General features: G+C 49.2%; 1 protein-coding gene across 1 annotated transcript; it reads right to left on the minus strand.

Moving 5' to 3' along the window:
- Positions 1-6,029: 6,029 nt before the first annotated feature.
- Positions 6,030-16,637, minus strand: LOC135975033 (zinc finger protein RFP-like). Its single transcript, XM_065565093.1, has 8 exons — positions 16,042-16,637; positions 13,949-14,044; positions 12,209-12,439; positions 11,853-11,875; positions 11,005-11,120; positions 8,843-8,902; positions 7,375-7,500; positions 6,030-7,153 (listed from the first exon to the last, which is right to left on the minus strand). Exons 1-8 carry the CDS (start codon positions 16,456-16,458, stop codon positions 6,768-6,770), a joined length of 1,455 nt encoding a protein of 484 aa, XP_065421165.1. The 5' UTR covers positions 16,459-16,637; the 3' UTR covers positions 6,030-6,767.
- Positions 16,638-17,650: the final 1,013 nt, after the last annotated feature.

Raw genomic sequence — 17,650 nt, forward strand, 5'->3', positions numbered from 1 at the left:
CGTCCTGTGCTCTGGTCGCTACAGCACAATTCCTCCTGAACGGAGCACAGACTCTGCTTAGCCACAGGCCCAAGGGAAGGGGAGATGGGAGAACTGTAGGTACCGCCGGAATGTGCTAGAAACTCCTCAGTAGTTACAGGATCCCTGGCAGTTACACTCGGTCCAGAAGTTATCTTGTTAGTGAAGTCTTTCAACTTTTAGCCTAAGCAATAAATGGTCTCATCTGAGTGTCCGGGTCCATCTGCACTCAGTGATTTTACCTCTAATGACTTTAATCAGCAGGTGAATACCCCCTTTGTACTGCAGCTGGTGCAGTGAGTGTGAAAGAGCAAAGATTGTATTCAGAGTTATCCTGTGACGGCCCTGGTAGGAAGGGGAAATATCAGCCTTTGTTATAGAAACACTAATTTGTGGATGTTTTTACCATATGTTCTACTTCTCCCAGCCTCAGAGCAGGTGCAACACAGGCATTGGCAGCGAATCTGTTCCCTCAAAGGTCCTGTTCATATTCTTCAACTCTGCCTTGGAGAGACCAGCTCTGGGGATAAAAGGGGAATTGAGTCTCTATGGCCAATTTCCTCCTTGGCTTCCATGCTCTGAGGGACAGCAGGTTCCCAGGTGAAGTGCTGTAGAAATCTGTCCACTAGGAACTAGACTGAGACACCAACTCCCCCCTCCCCAGCTCATTCCACACAGGTCTCCAAACAGTCCTCAGGTGGGAAATACTCTTGACCACGGCTGCCCTGGGCTGAATGGTAACCAGGGCCCCAGCAGTGACAGGCCAATATTCCATCCCCACTATCCTGAGGCAGCCAGTCCCCGAGGGACGTGACATCTCTAGGAAATACTTGAGGTCAGTCCTTCCCACTGAATGGATAATTCCACACTCTTCTATAAAATGGTGAGAACCTCAGAATGAAGTTTATCATAGAGATTTGTATCCAAAATGTGATCTTCCCCACACATTTTACTATAGAGCCCTGGGGAGACGTGGTGCTAACATCATCTCCTAGTATCAGGGAGTAGCTGTGTTAGTCTGTATCCACAAAAACAACAAAGAGTCCGGTGGCACCTTAAAGACTAAGATTTATTTGGTCATAAGCTTTCTTGGGTAAAAATCCCTCTTCTTTAGATGCATGTAACTTTCTGTAACTTTCACTCCATGCATCTGAAGAAGTGAGGTTTTTTACCCACGAAAGCTTATGCCCAAATAAATCTGTTAGTCTTTAAGGTGCCACCGGACTCCTTGTTATCATCTCCTAGCTCTTTCCCAGCATTGTGAAGTATGAGAGGGCGTGAGAGAGCCACGTACCTGCTCAAGATGCTTCTGACATCCTAGAGGAGAGAGAGGGAGAGAGAGAGAGAGAGAAAGAGAGAGAGAGAGAGAGAGAATTTCAGTCCCACCTGACACACACTTCGAATTCCAAAGAAGGGATTTATCAGGTATGGGGGAAAGAGGTCCTGCCCTGGACCCAGGGCCGTGGATTCGCTGAGCTAATGGGGTTTTTTCATCTCTAATATCAATGTGTCTGTGAGTCGGTTTCCCCATGTTAAGTATCCTCACACCTTCTTGTCAAACTGTCTGAAGTGGGCTGTAGCCCATGAAAGCTTATGCTCAAATAAATTCGTTAGTCTCTAAGGTGCCACAAGTACTCCTGTTCTTTTTGCGGATACAGACTAACACAGCTGCTACTCCGAAACCTGTCAAAGAATAATGGTCATTCACATTTCAGGAACGCACACACTGAGTTACACTGTGATCTCTGACTGCTGGACTGCCGTGCCCATGTTTTAGGAGCAGTCCTGTCCTTATGGTGGGATCTGGAGTATTTCTAACTCACTCTCACTTGCAGGAATTCACTCGCTGGCTTCTGCGACTTCCCCACCATCTCACTGGTCAGCTCACTGAGACGGGAAATCTCCTCGGAGAGTTTAGTGATATTTTTATTCTGTATCTTCACAATCTCCTTGTCCAGCTTCTCCAGCTGGGCCAGCAGGAGTCGCTCTTGTTCCTCCAGGAACCGCTGCAGTTGCTGAAATTCAGACACAATCTTCTGCCTCTCGGTTTGCGTCTTTCTGCTTTACCCCCAAGTGGACATGCTATCTCTTAAGTTCAGACAGCAGCTGGAAGCAACCTGTCCTGATGCAGGGGGAGGGGAAACCCCGACATCAGCCCTAGGGTGACCAGATGTCCCGATTTTATAGGGACAGTCCCGATTTTTGGGTCTTTTTCTTATATAGGTTTCTATTACCCCCCCCCACACACACACACACACCACCTGTCCCGATTTTTCACACTTGCTGTCTGGTCACCCTAATCAGCCCCCACCTCCCTCCCTGGCTCTGTGCAGAACAGAGTCTCTCTCTCACATCCACCCCTGCCTGCCTGCCTCTGTGCTCCTATTGTGGGACGCAGCAGGAGCATTCCACCTTAATGATTTGGGCTTTGTTTCCCAGCTTTGAAAGGGGAGAGGCGCAGGCCTGCTGAGTTCCAAACAATGAGCAGAGCCGTCACTACAGGCCTTGTGGGACTCTGCCCGAGGCCAATTACGAGGTGTTTACACCGGCACTTTGGGGATAAAACCTTTGTGCCAGAAGCCTTCTCCTTCCCGTGGAGGTGGTTTTCTTACAACGCTGCAACTGAGGTGTTTCGTGGCAAAAAGTGACTTTGCAGTGTGTGCACCTCCGCTGTGTCAGCACCAACAGCTGGCTTTTGGTGGAAAAACTTGGCAGTTTAGACCAGGCCATAATTCGATCTGTAGGTTGCCCCTGCCTCTCCTCATTGCTCTGATTCACAACGCCCCTCCATCGGGCTCCTTACAAACGAGGTTAATTATGATGGGCACTTAGCAGGTATTCCTGGCTTCGCTTCTCTCCACTCAGGCTGTGTTTACACTGCCACGTTCAGCGCTAAAACTTTAGTCGTTCGGGGTGTGAAAAAACACCTCCCTGAGTGACAAAAGTTTTAGTGCTGAAAAGCTCCAGTATAGACAGCAGGTTATCACTGGGAGCCACGTTCCCGGCAATAAAGCTACCAGACCTCATTCAGGGTGGTTATTTTTCATCGCCAGGAGAGTTCTCCCCCGCGATAAAGCGTGACTATACTGCCCACGTCACAGCACTGCCACGGCTGGGGGAAGAGGTGGGGCTCAGGAGGCAGGTACAGGGAGTAGGAGTGAAGAAAATGCAGGGATTGGGGCACAGGAGGGGAGTGTACGGATTGGGGTGAAGGGGGCACAGTGCACAGCTTGGGGGGAAGGGAGGGTGGGGAGCCCATGAGGGCACCAGGGCAATGTGGGAGGGACATTAAATGCAAGTTCACCAGTGTGCCATTTTCCCTAAAGCCGACCCTGACTGGGGAGACCATACTATAAACCCCGCTGCTGTGGGAGTGGGGATTGAGTGGTTCCATTTGATATATATTTTAGTTTTCATTTTTTAATAGTTTATTTGATTATCACAGTAATTAAAGCCATTATAATCTGTTGATTGTCGGGCGATGTGCCATAAAATCCAGGTATTCCAGATTGCAAACATCTGTCACACAGTTTGATGGCTGGTGTCACACACGGGCAGGTTTGGAAGGTGAGAAGTAAAGTGACCCAAGTAGCTCTCTCCCGAGCACAGCTGGACAATCCCTGAGGTACATGTTTATATGAAGCACATGGCCCAAGGTGCAGGCTGGAGAGCAACATACTACAGTAGGGTCCAGGCTACCATCCTAGTCACGTACACAGATATCCCCACTGGTGCTGGATTGACACAGGCAATTTAGGGGGGAAATATCCTAGGTGTGCCTTCAAAAATCACAGCTGGGAAATTAAAGGGAAATAGACAAGAAGAATGTTTTATATGTTTCATTGACCTTAAGTAAATGTCAGGTTTAAAAGGAGCAGAGAGGGAACTTTCATCACCAGAACACATGATAAAAACATCCACAAATTGGAAGAAGTGTTGTTCTGAAAGGCACTAAAGTGGAAACACTGTCCATGAACTTTGGGGTGGAATTAATGTTACAGTCTCACTTTCAGAAACATTTTATACATCTCCAGCTCCATCTCCCTCTCTCTTTCCCTTTCCTTTCCTTTCACCCTGTTTTACCCATCGTTTTCTCTAGCACTGCTTCTCCAGCTGTTTATTTCCGAGTCTCCCTAAGACTATGTCTACACTGCGCACCTTACAATGGCGCGGCTGTGTGGTGAGGTGCGCTGTGTAGCCGCTCTATATTGCCAGGAGAGAGCTCTTCTGGCAACAAAATAAAACCACCTCTAACGAGGGGCGGTAGCATCGGCACCGGCAGCGTGGCTCTCGCCGATGTAGCGCTGTCCACACCAGCTCTTTTTGTCGTTATAACTTTCGTCATTCAGGGGAGTGTTTTTTCACACCCCTGAGTGACAAAAGTTATAATGATGAAAGTGCCAGTGTAGACATGGCCTAACTCACCGTTTCTCAAATGCGGCCACCAAGGGGGTTTCCTGCTGCCACGACAGCTTCCTGGGCGGTGATGGGGGAGGGCAAAAGCATCGGCCTCTTTTCCTCCCTCCCTGATGCTCCTGAATGTGCCACTCTGCACATCTCCGGAGACAGGTGGGGCACAGAGCTGAAGGAGCTAGGTGACTTCTCTACCTTGGGGAGGGGATGGGGGGACTTAGTGGGGGGGGCGGTGGGGAGTTAGGGAGCCTTGCTGCAGACTAGGACTGCAGCCATGGGGCTTCAGGCTCCAATCCCTGGCCGTGCGGCAGCAGGCTCCGATCCCTGGCTCTGGCTGCGTGGTGCCGACCCCCAATCCCGCCAGCGGCCGCTGGCCCCAGGTGATGACCTCGTCCGTGTGTTCCGACCCCCAGCCCTAGTCACTGACCCAAAGTGCCGGCCCCAGTCGCCGACCCTGAGCTCCAGCGGCTGCCGGCCCTGGGTGCAAATCCCCAGTTCTGGCCTTGGGCTCCAACGGGTGCAGACTCTGGATGCCAACCCCTAGCCCTGGCCATGCGGCAGCAGGCACAGACCCCAAGTGCCAGACCCAAACCCTGGCGGCAGCCAACTGCCGGCCACGCACTCCAACCCCCAGCCCTGGCCGCTGACCCCGGGCACGGCTCCTAGATGTTGATCCTGGGTTCCGGTAGGTGCTGGCCATAGGCACCGATCCCCAGCCCCAGGTGCAGATCCCCAGCCCCAGTAATGCAGCAGCGGGCACCAACCCCTGGCTCCGGTGAATGCTGGCCCAGGACACTCACTCCTAGCCCCAGCTGTAAGGCAGCAGGCGCGGACCCCAAACGCCAACCCTGGGTGCCAGCCCCCAGCTCCAGTCACACAGCAGTTGGTGCTGGCCCAGGGCACCGACCTCCAACCCTAGGCACTGACCCACACCTCTGACCATGTGCTGACAGCAGTGGGGCCCCACCTCCATCGCCCCGGCCTCTGATGCCTCACCCCCCACCCATCCATCCATCCTCCCTGGCCCCCGCTGCTTCACCCCCCACCCACCCATCCATCCATCCAGGTCTTAACTTGCCAGGACTTGCTGGGAAAAGTGATATTAACAAACATACAAATACCACTTTTCACAGCAATAATAGTGACTTTTAAATCTGTAATAGAATGACCAGGGAGATTGAAGTGTTCACTTACTGGCTTTTGTATGTTACCATTCCTGATGTCCAATTTGTGTCCATTCATTCTTTTGCGGAGGGACTGTCCGGTTTGGCTAATGTACATGGCAGAGGGGCATTGCTGGCATATGATGGCATATATAACATTAGTAGATGTGCAGGTGAATGAGCCCTTGATGGTGTGGCTGATGTGGTTGGGTCCTCTGATGGTGTCGCCAGAGTAGATATGGGGACAGAGTAGGCAACAAGGTTTGCTACAGGGATTGGTTCCTGGGTTGGTGTTTCCGCAAAAGAATGAATGGACACAAATCGGACATCAGGAATGGTAACAGATTTAAAAGTCACTATTATTGAACAAAACTTCAGGAACAGACTTCAAAGAGAAACAGCAGAATTAAAATTCATTTGCAAATTTAACACCATTAATCTGGGTTTGAATAGGGACTGGGAGTGGCTGGCTCATTACAGAAGCAGCTTTTCCTCTCCTGGAATTGACACCTCCTCATCTATTATTGGGAGTGGACTACATCCACCCTGATTGAATTGGCCCTGTCAACACTGGTTCTCCACTTGCGAAGTAACTCCCTGCTCTCCATGTGTCAGTATATAATGCCTGCATCTGTAACTTTCACTCTATGCATCCGAAGAAGTGAGGTTTTTACTCACGAAAGCTTATGCCCAAATAAATCTGTTAGTCTTTAAGGTGCCACCAGACTCCTTGTTGTTTTTGTCCATAGGTATGTCCCTGCATACCTTGCTGAATCACAAGGTGTATCTGCCTTCTCTCAAAGGGTCAATTGTATAGCTGATGGTCCTTAATGGGCCATCAAGCAGGCTAGGGAGACCTGATGCCAACTTGTCTGGGGTGTCACCCAGAGGCATAGCACAAGTTTGAAATACAGACAATATAGAGCCAACACTTATAACTTTAAATACAAAATTTAAATACAAAATATACAGAGAGCATAATCATAACCAGCAAACTATAACCTTGTCTTAGACACCTTATTTTACCCACTTTATACAGGATTTGGTACCACTACAGGACCTTGGTTGAACCAATGATCTATATGGTCCCAGTTCATGTCAACAACGTCACAAAGGCTAGAGAGGCTGATTTAAGGGCCTGTGGGATATTCCCCCGCACCCACTCCCGGTATCTCAGGGACACAGTCTGAGCCGGGATCCCCCCACCCAGAGACAGGGTTGGATTCTCACCCCAGAGACAGAGCCCAGCGGGAAAGTGAAGATCGGGGCGTTGTCACCAGCATCGATAAATGTCACCTGCCCCCAGTCACAGTCCAGACAAACCCGGATCCTGCTGGGGACCCGGCTCAGGGGCAGGGGGGTCACAGGGGAGGTGAGAGCCAGGAACTGTCCCAGCCACCGCTCCACAGCCCAGATCCCCTCCTCAGGGCTACGGCTGATCTCTCCCATCCTCCTCACAGACTCTCTGGCCACCCCCACAGCCCAGAATCGCCCATCCCCCACCTCCACCTCCCAGCAATGGCTCCCCGAGGTGAATCCCTCACAGGCCAGCACATACCCTGTTTCCCCGAAAATAAGACAGTGTCTTATATTAATTTTTGCTCCCAAAGATGCGCTAGGTCTTATTTTCAGGGGATGTCTTATTTTTCAGAAATGAAAAATGCCTTATTATCGGTGGATGCCTTATTATCGGGGGGATGCCTTATATTACAACGAGAGGCAAAACTGAAAGTAGGCCTTATTTTCGGAGGATGTCTTATTTTCGGGGAAACAGGGTAGCGCACAGCGTCAAATCTCTCAGGATTGTTGGGCAGTCGCTGCCATGTGTCTCCCAGTCTCACACTTTTCTGATCTTCAGACAGGACAAGGTGGGGATGAGCCGTGTCTGGATCCAGAGTCACATTCGCTGGGGAGAGAGAATCAGAGCGTTAGGGGCAGAGCTCAGCCCTGGGGGAGGCTGGGACCATTTCTCACACTCCCCAGCAGCCCTGTTCTGGCTGGGACAGGCCTGGATCCCAGGGAGCTGCCTCTGTCCTGGGCACCTGAGACTGAGCAGAGATGTCACTGCAGCTCCTCAGTCTTTAGAATGGGACTCACTACATTAGTTTTTCATTTGCTTGCTGAGACTTCAGCTCCCAACTCCCCCTGCTGGGGCTGCTCCATTCCCAGCATCAGAGACACAGCCGGGAAGGTATCAGAAGTTTTTAGTGAGGCTGGAGCAGAGGAGGCAGGTACCAGCTTTAAAACGCAGAGGCGACCTCCCTCCCCTAATGCAGCCTCCACTCCCAGATCAGGGAACAGAGAGGAAGGTGCAGCATTGGGGAAGAGCCACTTAAGACCAGAAAGTAGGAGGTGGCATTGGGTGGGGTAACCCCATCCCCAGCCCAGAGAGAAGGGAAGGGGCAGCATCAGAGGGAGAGCGTCTCCCCAATCCATGAAAGAGTGAGAAGCTCCAATGGGAGAGCCCAGCCCTGCCCAAAGGAAAAGTAGGATGTTGGAGAAGAGTAATGGGGGAGACCAGAGAGGCCGACTTTGTAATTTTCCGGGGTGGGTGCTTGACCCTCCACTCCGCCCGAGACCCCGCCCCGATTCCACCCCTTCCCCGAAGGCCTCACACCTCTGCCCCACCTCTTCCCACCCCCGCTCCGCCCCATCTCATCCCATTCTGCACCCCCCCCAAGAATGTCCCGCCCTAGCTCAGTCCCCTCCCCGCAGCGCCTCCTGCACACTGTTTAACAGCTGATTGCAGTGGGCGAGAGGCGCTGGGAGGGAGGGGGAAGAGCTGATTGGAAGAGCCACAGGCGGGTGGGAGGTGCTAGAGGAGAGTGGGAGGAGTGGCCGCTGGTAAGTGCTGAGCACTAATTCTTTTTTTCCTATGGAAGCTTCAGCCCCCGAGCACCCATGAGTCGACGCCTATGGGGGAAACCCCCTCGGCCAGGATATAGGAGAGGGATGTGTCAGTCCTCAGGGGAGAGAGCACTCTACTCATTCCTCTCAATATAATATTAAAAGTCCTGTCAATGTCTATGAAAACCCCAGGGTCAGAGTTAAGGGTGTTTGGATGCAGTTCAGGGAGAGTGTTTTTGTTCATCAGCATGGGCATGAACTCAGCACCAATGTTAATGTCAGGATTGTTTCTGTGACTTCAGCTTAGGATCTCCTCACTGTTCAATGTGTTCATGGTCGCTGTCGATTTGGTTGGTAACTTTAGCTACAATCTCATGAAGATCTTTTCTCTGGAATCTCACCCTGTCTGTGTGCTCCTACAGGTTCCCCTCTTCTTGTCTCCAGTGCAGACGGCAGAGTGTCTAGAAGGGGAAAGGAGAAAAGAGATGGGATTTCAGGCTTTCATATTTATAGCAGCATTCCCACTCTGAACTCCTAGAACAGTGTTTCAGTTATGACAGAGAAACAGACCGAGAGGCACAGAGACAAACTCAGGTATTTAATATAAACTAATCTGAAACTTTATCTTTTCTCTCTCATTCAGGCATCTCACAGAAATGGAAGCCTCACAACCATCCCAGAACATACAGAGATTTAATTTTACCTCATCATCCCCTCCCATTCTTCAGACTCCACTTGGTTTCTCCCATTCATTTACTGCATTTTGTTGTAACCTAGACCCAGATCATGCAAGACATTGGCATAAAAGTAACTTTACCCACTTGGGTCCCTTTGACACTAACAAGATTTTCAGAGTTTGCTAAATCCTGGCTCTGATTGTGAGCTGTTGGGTCTGTTTGCCTATAGTCTCTACAGAGAGCAGGACGACGGAGACTTCGTCCTCCATAGGCAGAAATAGGAATAATAATAAAATCATTTTATTCATGTGGACATTGAGGCAGGGGGAAGGTTGGCTCCATGGGCCAGATTCACCCCTGTACCGGTGAAAGGAGAGAGGGGAGGGGCCATTTGTGACTCCGCTGTTCAGTGGCTGCAGGGGCCGGTGCAGACCTTGGCACAGGCTGAGGAAGTTCTGAAGCAGCCAGAGTTACATCCCTATGACAATGGCCCCGTGTGTCACCCAGTGTGCAGAGTGTCAGAGGCCCAGCTTTACACTGCCCACATCCCTCTGTCCGTCGTCCACCCCCTCCCTCTTCCACCCGCCCTCACCCCCCCCCCCCCCCCCCCATTCCCAGCCCTCTCAGGAACCTGCCTTGTGCCTGCAGCTGCTGTGGAGGAGGCAGAAGAGGCTTCTGTGCTGGAGGGATACGTCTCCGTAGGGGAGGGGCTTTCTCCTTCCCCACAGCCCATGTGCCCAGACTAGCTGCAGTACGGGACCAGAGCCCAGTGATAGACTGGGTCCAGCTTTAACAAGTGGCCTTTAATTTACAATCCCATCCTGTAGGCACCTGGGCCCTGCTTCTCAGAGGGGTTGGGCACCTGCAGCTCCACTGACACCACCTGCAGCTGTGGAGGCTACACAGCTCTGGAGCACCTGCCCTGCAGTCCTCGAGTTGGGAGAGAGAAACTCAGGTGCCCCAAATTAGGCCATTTTTACTAAATATGGGCCTTAATATTGTGACCTTTGGTAAATCATGAATCAATGGGAAAGATCCTGACACCTGGTCCCTGCTACATCTGCTCCATTTGTCTGCTTTCCACTAGTTATTATGTCAGTATTGAGAATTGGTACAAGGGTCAGACTGAGATTGTGCATTTATACTGACTGACTTTGGCCTGGTTAGCAGTTAGCTTGACATAAGGGTAATGTTGCCTTAAGTGACCTTCTTATTAAGTGATGTGTTCATAAGTTGCTCTGTGGGACAAAGAGATGTTTTGACCACACAATGTGCTTAAAGACACCAGGCACCCAAAATGTAGTGCCAAGGAGCAGTTAGCAAAATCCGAAAACCCCCAGGCGGAGACAAGGGTCAAAGTGACCTATGCATAATCGGTGGTAATTAGCAAATCAGAAAAGAGAATAATAACATGGAAATTGCTTGGACAGCAAAAGTCCTGAAAATTAAAAAGTTCATGCATGTGTATTGTATGAGCCACATAATATACTTAATAGTCATAAAACTCAAAGAGGATTGGAAAAAACCCTTAAATATATTAGTTAGATGTGTATAATATGTCAGACATTGTAAGTGTAATGAGAGCTTCATAGGAGAAATCCACCATGACACACCTATGTCCCAGAAGAAGGCAACTGGCCAGTATGTCTTTCAGTATGTCTGTCATTTCTTACTTTCATAGTAATTGCAATTGCAAGGCACGCTTTTGGTACAAACAAAGGTTTCAATTAATGAACCTGAGTGACTTGGACTCCAAGTGTGTGGCATTCTCATCCAACAATTAAAGAGAAGCATAATCTAATTATGAACCAATTGGCCAGAGCCATTCTCCTCCAACAGTCTCAAAGGCTCATCCCAATTTCCCCTCCTAGATCCCTTCTAGGTACCTTTGAACTTCCTCAGAGTCTCCATTAGAGCAACAGTTTTCTGGGAGAAATCACTGAGTCTCTTATCCTGTTTAGGAGAAATCTCCACTGGCTGCTGGAACTTCCCTTTCTCACACCTGGACAGAAACAATGTCACATGGTTATATTTCATTTAGTGACTCATTATAAGTTCTTGCTAGTGAGATGCTGCTCTAATGGGCTTGGAGTTAGAATTCCTCTACTTCTCCCAGCCTCAGAACAGGTGCAGCACAGCCCATGGCAGTGAAACCTTCCCCTCAAAAGTCCCATTAATATTTTTCAATTCTGGCCTGGAGAGATCTGCTCTGGGGATAAAAGGGGAATTGAGGCTCTCTGGCCAATTCACTCCTTGGCCTCCATGCTCTGAGGGACAGGAGGTTCCCATGTGAAGTGCTGTAGAAATCTGACCACTAGGTACTAGACTAAGACATCAACTCTCCCCTCCCCAGTTCATTCCACACAGGGCTCCAAACAGTCCTCAGGTAGGAAAGACTCTTGACCACTGCTGTCCTGGGCTGAATGGTAACCAGGGACCCAGCAGTGACAGGCCCATATTCCATCCCCACAATCCTGAGGAAGTCAGCCCCCAGGGGTGTGACATCTCTGGACAATACTTGACGTCAGTCTTCCCCACTGTATGGGAAATTCCAGAGTCTTCTGTAGAAGGGTGAAAACCTCAGGATTAAGTTTATTGGAGAGATTTGTATCCAACATGTGACATTCCCCACACATTTTGCTGTAGAGCCCTGGGGGGATGTGATGCTAACATCATCTCCAATCTTCTTCCCAGCATTGTGAAGTGTGAGGGGGAGTGAGAGAGAGCCACGTACCTGCTCAGGGTGCTTCTGACATCCTAGAAGAGAGAGAGAGAGAGAGAGAGAGAGAGAGAGAGAGTATTTCAGTCCCACCTGACACACACTTAACATTCCCAAGAAGGGCTTTTGCAAATATGGGGGAAAGAGGCTCTGCCCTGGCTCCAGGGCCACGTGTTCGCTGAGCTTATGGGGCTTTTCCATCTCTAATATCTCTGTGTCTGTCACTCTGCAATGTACAATAGTAATTCACATGTCAGGAACGCACATGCTGAGTTACACTGGGATCTCTGACTGCTGGAACCCAGTGCTTATAATTTAGCAGCTGTCCTGTCCCTGTGTGGGGATCCTGGATGTTTCTCACTCAGTCTCACCTGCAGGAATTCACTCGCTGGCTTCTGACACTTCTCCTCCATCTCACTGATCAGCTCACTGAGACAGGAAATCTGCTTGGAGAGTTTAGTGGCATTTTCATTCTCGATTTCCTCAATCTCCTCATCCAGCTTCTCCAGCTGGGCCAGCAGGAGTCGCTCTTGTTCCTCCAGGAAGTGCTGCAGTTGCTGAAATTCAGACACAATCTTCTGCCTCTCGGTTTGTGTCTTTCTCTGTAAACAAAAATAGGGAAAGGGCTGGTCAGAGACATGGCTGGAGCCTGGGGTCCTTTCACAGTGCGCTAAGTGTGCAGGAGGGAGAATTTCTTTGCAAATTCTAAATTATCTGACATGAACAATATCCTGTGGTTACTAGAGAGGATTTTCTCACACCTTTCCACGTTCCCATGTCTGACAGGACAGTACGTTGCCGATGGCCTCGGAGACACAGATCGAAAGCCACAGGAGACAGGACTCAACACTAGAGCTGGGTGACATTTTCTGCACTAAATTTTTTTTCCAGGAAAAATACAGATTTGTCGAGCTTGAAACGTTTTATGAATTCCTGTCAATATAAAGGAATTCCTGTCCATGAAGGTCAATATGTACAGCTTTCCTCTCGGTGTCTTTTTAGGGAAAGGACCCAGAATATTCACAGCTACATACACAGATGATCATGTTGCCCTTTTCTAGGGAGAGAATTTTTGGGCCCTCTATATGGATGTGTGCACAAGTGTACACACTCACACGCAAACCACAAAGTATCCCAGGATCATGAAGCAGCAGACAAAAGTCCACATTCCCAAAGGCCACAAAGCAATCATTCACAAGAGTGACATGTGAAGGAAATAACCTGGAATAATAGAAAAACTGTAACTAAAGAGAAAGTGACTTAAGAAATAAGGAGGATGTGAGCTGTAGTGACAATAAGAAAATCAACATATCTGGACAGCACCCTCAGGCAGACAAGGGGAATGACAGGAATGGAGAAATTGTCAGAGCACAAAGGGACTGTAAGCCAGAAGCGAGCGGAGGGATAGAACCCAACACATCACACCCAGGAATACGTGGCTTTATTTAAGCTGGAACTCAGAACAGTAAACAAAGATCGCACAAGAGGATTCATCAAGATATAACTAAACATCCTCCAACCTCTGGGCTGACTGAGGCAGAGAACTGTGAAATGAGGAGTGAACGTGTAACAGTGCGGATTTGTTCTAATGGGTTGGATTTTCTAATTCAAAATTCTGTTATTTCATTCATGTTAATTGTTACCTATGCAGTGAGTTTAATTAAAGTAACAGTAGTTAATATACAGTAGATAAGAATAATAGTTTACAGCAGTTTATGACCATGGTTTTCAACCTGTGGTCCGTAGACCCAGACAACGTCAAAGAGATCCGCAAAAGACTTAGACTGAAAACTGATTGAACAGAATTCAACTACACACAGACAATCCGTTTCCAAAGGAGTCCGCACCTCCATTAGAAATTTGCAAATGCAAAAAGGTTGAAAACCACTCATTTACGGTGTAAGCCTAAGTAGTAATTCCTGCAAAAAAACCCCAATTTTGATTTATTTGTGATTATTCCCCACTGAACGGATTTCTGCTTTACCCCCGACTGATTGAGATAAAACATAATTGGGCCTCTAGACTGCCCCGGACGCTCCTTATTGCTCTGATTCAGAACGCTCCTCCATCCGGCTCCTTACACATACAGGTTAATAATGGCAGGCACCTACCAGATATTCCTGGCTTCTCTTCTCTCTGCTCACTTTACATCCCAGCAGCTTTTCTCTCTCTTCCCTCAGAGTCTGCAAATGGGCCTGAATTTTTTCCTGAAGAAACAGAAAATGATTTGAGTGGTGTTATTTTTAGTTTTAGGAGTGTGTGTGGGGCGGGGCGGGGGAGGCTTTTCCAACACAAACAAACACTCTACTGATGAGTGGAGAACTCAGTTTATGATATTAAGGAAGTGGAGTCATATTAATAAACACTGGGAGTGTTTTATTTTCAGACTCTTTGAAGTTGTTTGACCTGGTTACTCCATTGATTTACACCAACAGGAAACTGGCATCACATACTTGGACACGGTGAGCGGTGTGTGTGGGGGAAGAGTTCGAGGGGGAGGAAGTTGGGGAGAAGAGGGGTGCAGCGAGCGGTGGGGACCTACAGAGAGGGGTGGAGTGGAGGAAACGAGCAACTCACCAGGCAGCGGTGGGTGGAGGGGGCCTCGGGGAAGGGGCAGAGCATGGACAGGAAGAGGCGGAGCATAGGCGAGGCCACCACGGCCTAAGCATCTTAGCTCCTCCCCTTGCCTATTATACCCGCCGACTATCGGAGATTGGGCCATAGACTCCTCCTAGAGCCTGCTGCCACTCAAGCACCTAAAACATTCCCCAGAGAAAAGTACGAGCATCTAAGTCTGCACCAGAGAAAATGGACAGCTTTGAAATCTGGAATGGTGGCCACCCATGATGACCTAAGTATCGCAATTGCAAGTGTATGCAAACACAAAGCTCTTCATTTGTCCCCCACTCCAACCTCCGGTTGTTTCTTTAGCCACCTGCTGCATATCGTCTTCGTTAGACTCTGCCTGTGAGCTCTTTGCCTGACTTGTCTGTACGGTGCCTGGCACAACGGGGCCCTAATCCCTCATGAGGGACAGAGATGCTACTGTAATAAAAATCAGTACATTCTATTGGTTATGAATTATTATTATTGTTATTAATGTCAACATGGAAACTTTATGGGCACTGAAATCTACGGCCAAGATTTCCAAACAGAAATTTTCAGGACTGGGACTCTCTTCCTATGCCCTCAGGAGACATGGAAGAGGGATGATGCTGGTCACAGGGTGACTGGCCCTATAACGGGAGAGGGGTCTCTGTCCCACCTGTGATATAGCCAGTTCTCCTCCCCAGGTGGGGAAAATGGGGAGCAGTGACCGGTGGGATAATGTGATTCAACCAGGCTTGGGGTAGGTAAAACAGAGGCCTATGGAGAGCCAGAGGGAGGAGACCTGTGGAGAAGGCAGAGGAGGCCTTGCAGCTTCCTTGTAGTGATAAGGCCGAACTCCAGACTAGAAGCCCTGCGAGTCACTGCTGAGAGAGCACGGGTTATACTGGCCCCAAAAAGTCTTTGTGGATTATTTCTGGAAACCTCAGAGGGAAACTGAGGCAGAGCCCCAGGCCAGGAGGGGGCACTCTGGAGGCAATGACCCTGCTACATGCCCCATTGCTCTGCTTCCCCCTCCAACTCAGTCCCTGTTTCCTGCATCAGACAGATTGGCTAGGCTCTGCAGGATGGGAGCTCCACTCCAGTCCTCTCCTATGTCTCATGAAGGAGGGTTCAGCGCAGCTCCCGCGGTTCCTGTCTGGGTGAGGAGCTCTGCAGGAAAACAATGAAGGGGATGTGGGCCACAAGGAAAGCCCCAACTAAATCCTTCTGCTCCCTCAGCCCCAAGGACAGGAGCAGCACGGACATGGTGTTAATAGCTTTGGGAGGTAGTGGAAGTTGGGAAGGTCAGAGAAGGGGGGTCACTGCCCAGGACTCCACATATAGGGAGCAGGAGAGGATGGGGTGCGGGTTACTCACTCCCCCACACTCCAGCATGTTAGCCTTAGCATATTTATTTAGGGCCACACTTCTCCACCTGCACAAGCTTTCGGAGAATTCCCAGTTGCTGGGAAACCTACTTCGGCCTGAAGTCCCTCGTTCCTCTCCAGTGGAGGCTCACTGAGTGACTGTTTGGGGCTTAGGGAAACCCTAATGCTGGGGGAAGGTGAGTTTCCCAAGGTTCTGGCTATAAAAATAACAGTTGGTCGTTTCCTACCTTGAATTCTTCAGCAGCTTCCTCTGCAGGAATGACGGTGTGATCTCTGTGCTGCTTGGATCTGTCACACACCAGGCAGATGCAGATTTCATCCTCTTTGCAGAACAGTTTTAGAGGCTCCTTGTGTTTCTCACACAGTCTCTTTGTTTCTGGTTCCTTCGCTGTCTGCAACCTGAGTTCTCTGGCTGCTTCCACAATATTCCTGAGCTGCCTGTTTGGCCTGAGGTTCCCCTGGGGAAAGATCTCTCTGCACTGAGGGCAGGAGACGTCTGTATCGAATCCCTCCCAGCACTGGGTGATGCAGGCTCGGCAGAAACTGTGATCACAGTCTAGAGACACCGGATCTTTAAAATACTCCAGACAGATGGGACAGGTCACTTCATCCTGGAGAGTTTTTGCTGGATTTGCAGCAGCCATGGCTTCTAGTGCAGGAAAGAGACCAGAGAGGAATATAGTTTTATTTCCTTCTTGTCAGAAATGGGCTGATTGAATTTGGCACAGTCATTAGGCATTTCTTGTCAGGGTGCGGTCTCATGCTGTTTGCTTTTTGTACATTGAAAAGAATCTTTGATTGTAGTGTGATGAGCAGGGCCCTTCCAAATTCACCACTGTAAAAAACGGGTCAAGGAATGTGAAATCTGATCTCCCCCATGAAATCTGGCTATTGTTTGGGAGGGGCAGGGCTGGGGGTGTGACATTATTGACACAAACTGGGACCATATAGATCATTGTTGCAACCAAGGTCCTGTAGTGGCACCAAATCTTGTATAAAGGGGGTAAAATAAGGTGTCTAAGACAAGGTTATGATTTGCTGGTTATGATTGTGCTATCTGTATGCATCTATCATTTTTGTATTTAAAGTTATAAGTATAGGCTCTATAATGTCTATATTTCAAATTTGTGCTATGCTTCTGGGTGTGGAAGAAGAGAAAGAACTGACAGGAAGGGGATTGCAATGCATGACAGTTTGTTAGCAAGAGTCAGGCTACCTGTAACCCTAATAACGCAAGATTTGTAGAAGCGAGGATTGTGAGAGGCGAGTGGGAAAGAACTGTGTGAGAAGTTGTTGCGACCTTGTGTAGATAATGTGTAGATAATATGGAATGTAGACTAAAAGTCTACATTAGTGAGAAATACAAGATATCAGAATGACCTATGTATAAACAAAATGCAGCTGTTGCTCATTATTGTCTGTACCAAAAGGTATAAATGCTTGCTGTAATTGTTTACCTATTGAGAGACCTGCCTAGGAGGGGGAGACCCCGTGTCCTAGTGCACTCTCTCCCTCTATGCAATTGATAGAGAGAGAATAAAGTATCTGACTTGGCTGTACCCAAACAAAAAGTGAGAACTGTGGTTTTCTCCGACAATTTGGGGGCTCGTCCGGGATGGCAATGCCCAAAGAGGCACTGGCAGTTGCTGCAGATCATTCCCCTTCGAACCCCATGGCACCACAATAGAGGTATGAGACCTTTTGAAATCTCTATTGGGGTGTCGGAGGAGGACTGTCCGTGGAGCCGTCTGTCCCTGTTGGGCTCACGCCATCCAAACTTATTGACTGTGCAACAAGATCAGATGCAGAGTGGTTCTGGGGAATTGTTTTGTCGCC

This window comes from Chrysemys picta, chromosome 12 (genome assembly GCF_011386835.1).
Source record: "Chrysemys picta bellii isolate R12L10 chromosome 12, ASM1138683v2, whole genome shotgun sequence".
NCBI classification, from domain to species: Eukaryota; Metazoa; Chordata; order Testudines; family Emydidae; genus Chrysemys; species Chrysemys picta.

Bases quoted from the DNA above. Each gene is read 5' to 3' on its own strand.
- LOC135975033 (XM_065565093.1), bottom strand. From the start codon at position 16,458: ATGGCTGCTGCAAATCCAGCAAAAACTCTCCAGGATGAAGTGACCTGT. The intron at 11,121-11,852 runs GTACGTGGCTCT...GTTTCTGTCCAG, and splicing joins GTCAGAAGCACCCTGAGCAG to GTGTGAGAAAGGGAAGTTCC. The intron at 8,903-11,004 runs GTACCTAGAAGG...TTCCCCTTCTAG, and splicing joins GACTCTGAGGAAGTTCAAAG to ACACTCTGCCGTCTGCACTG.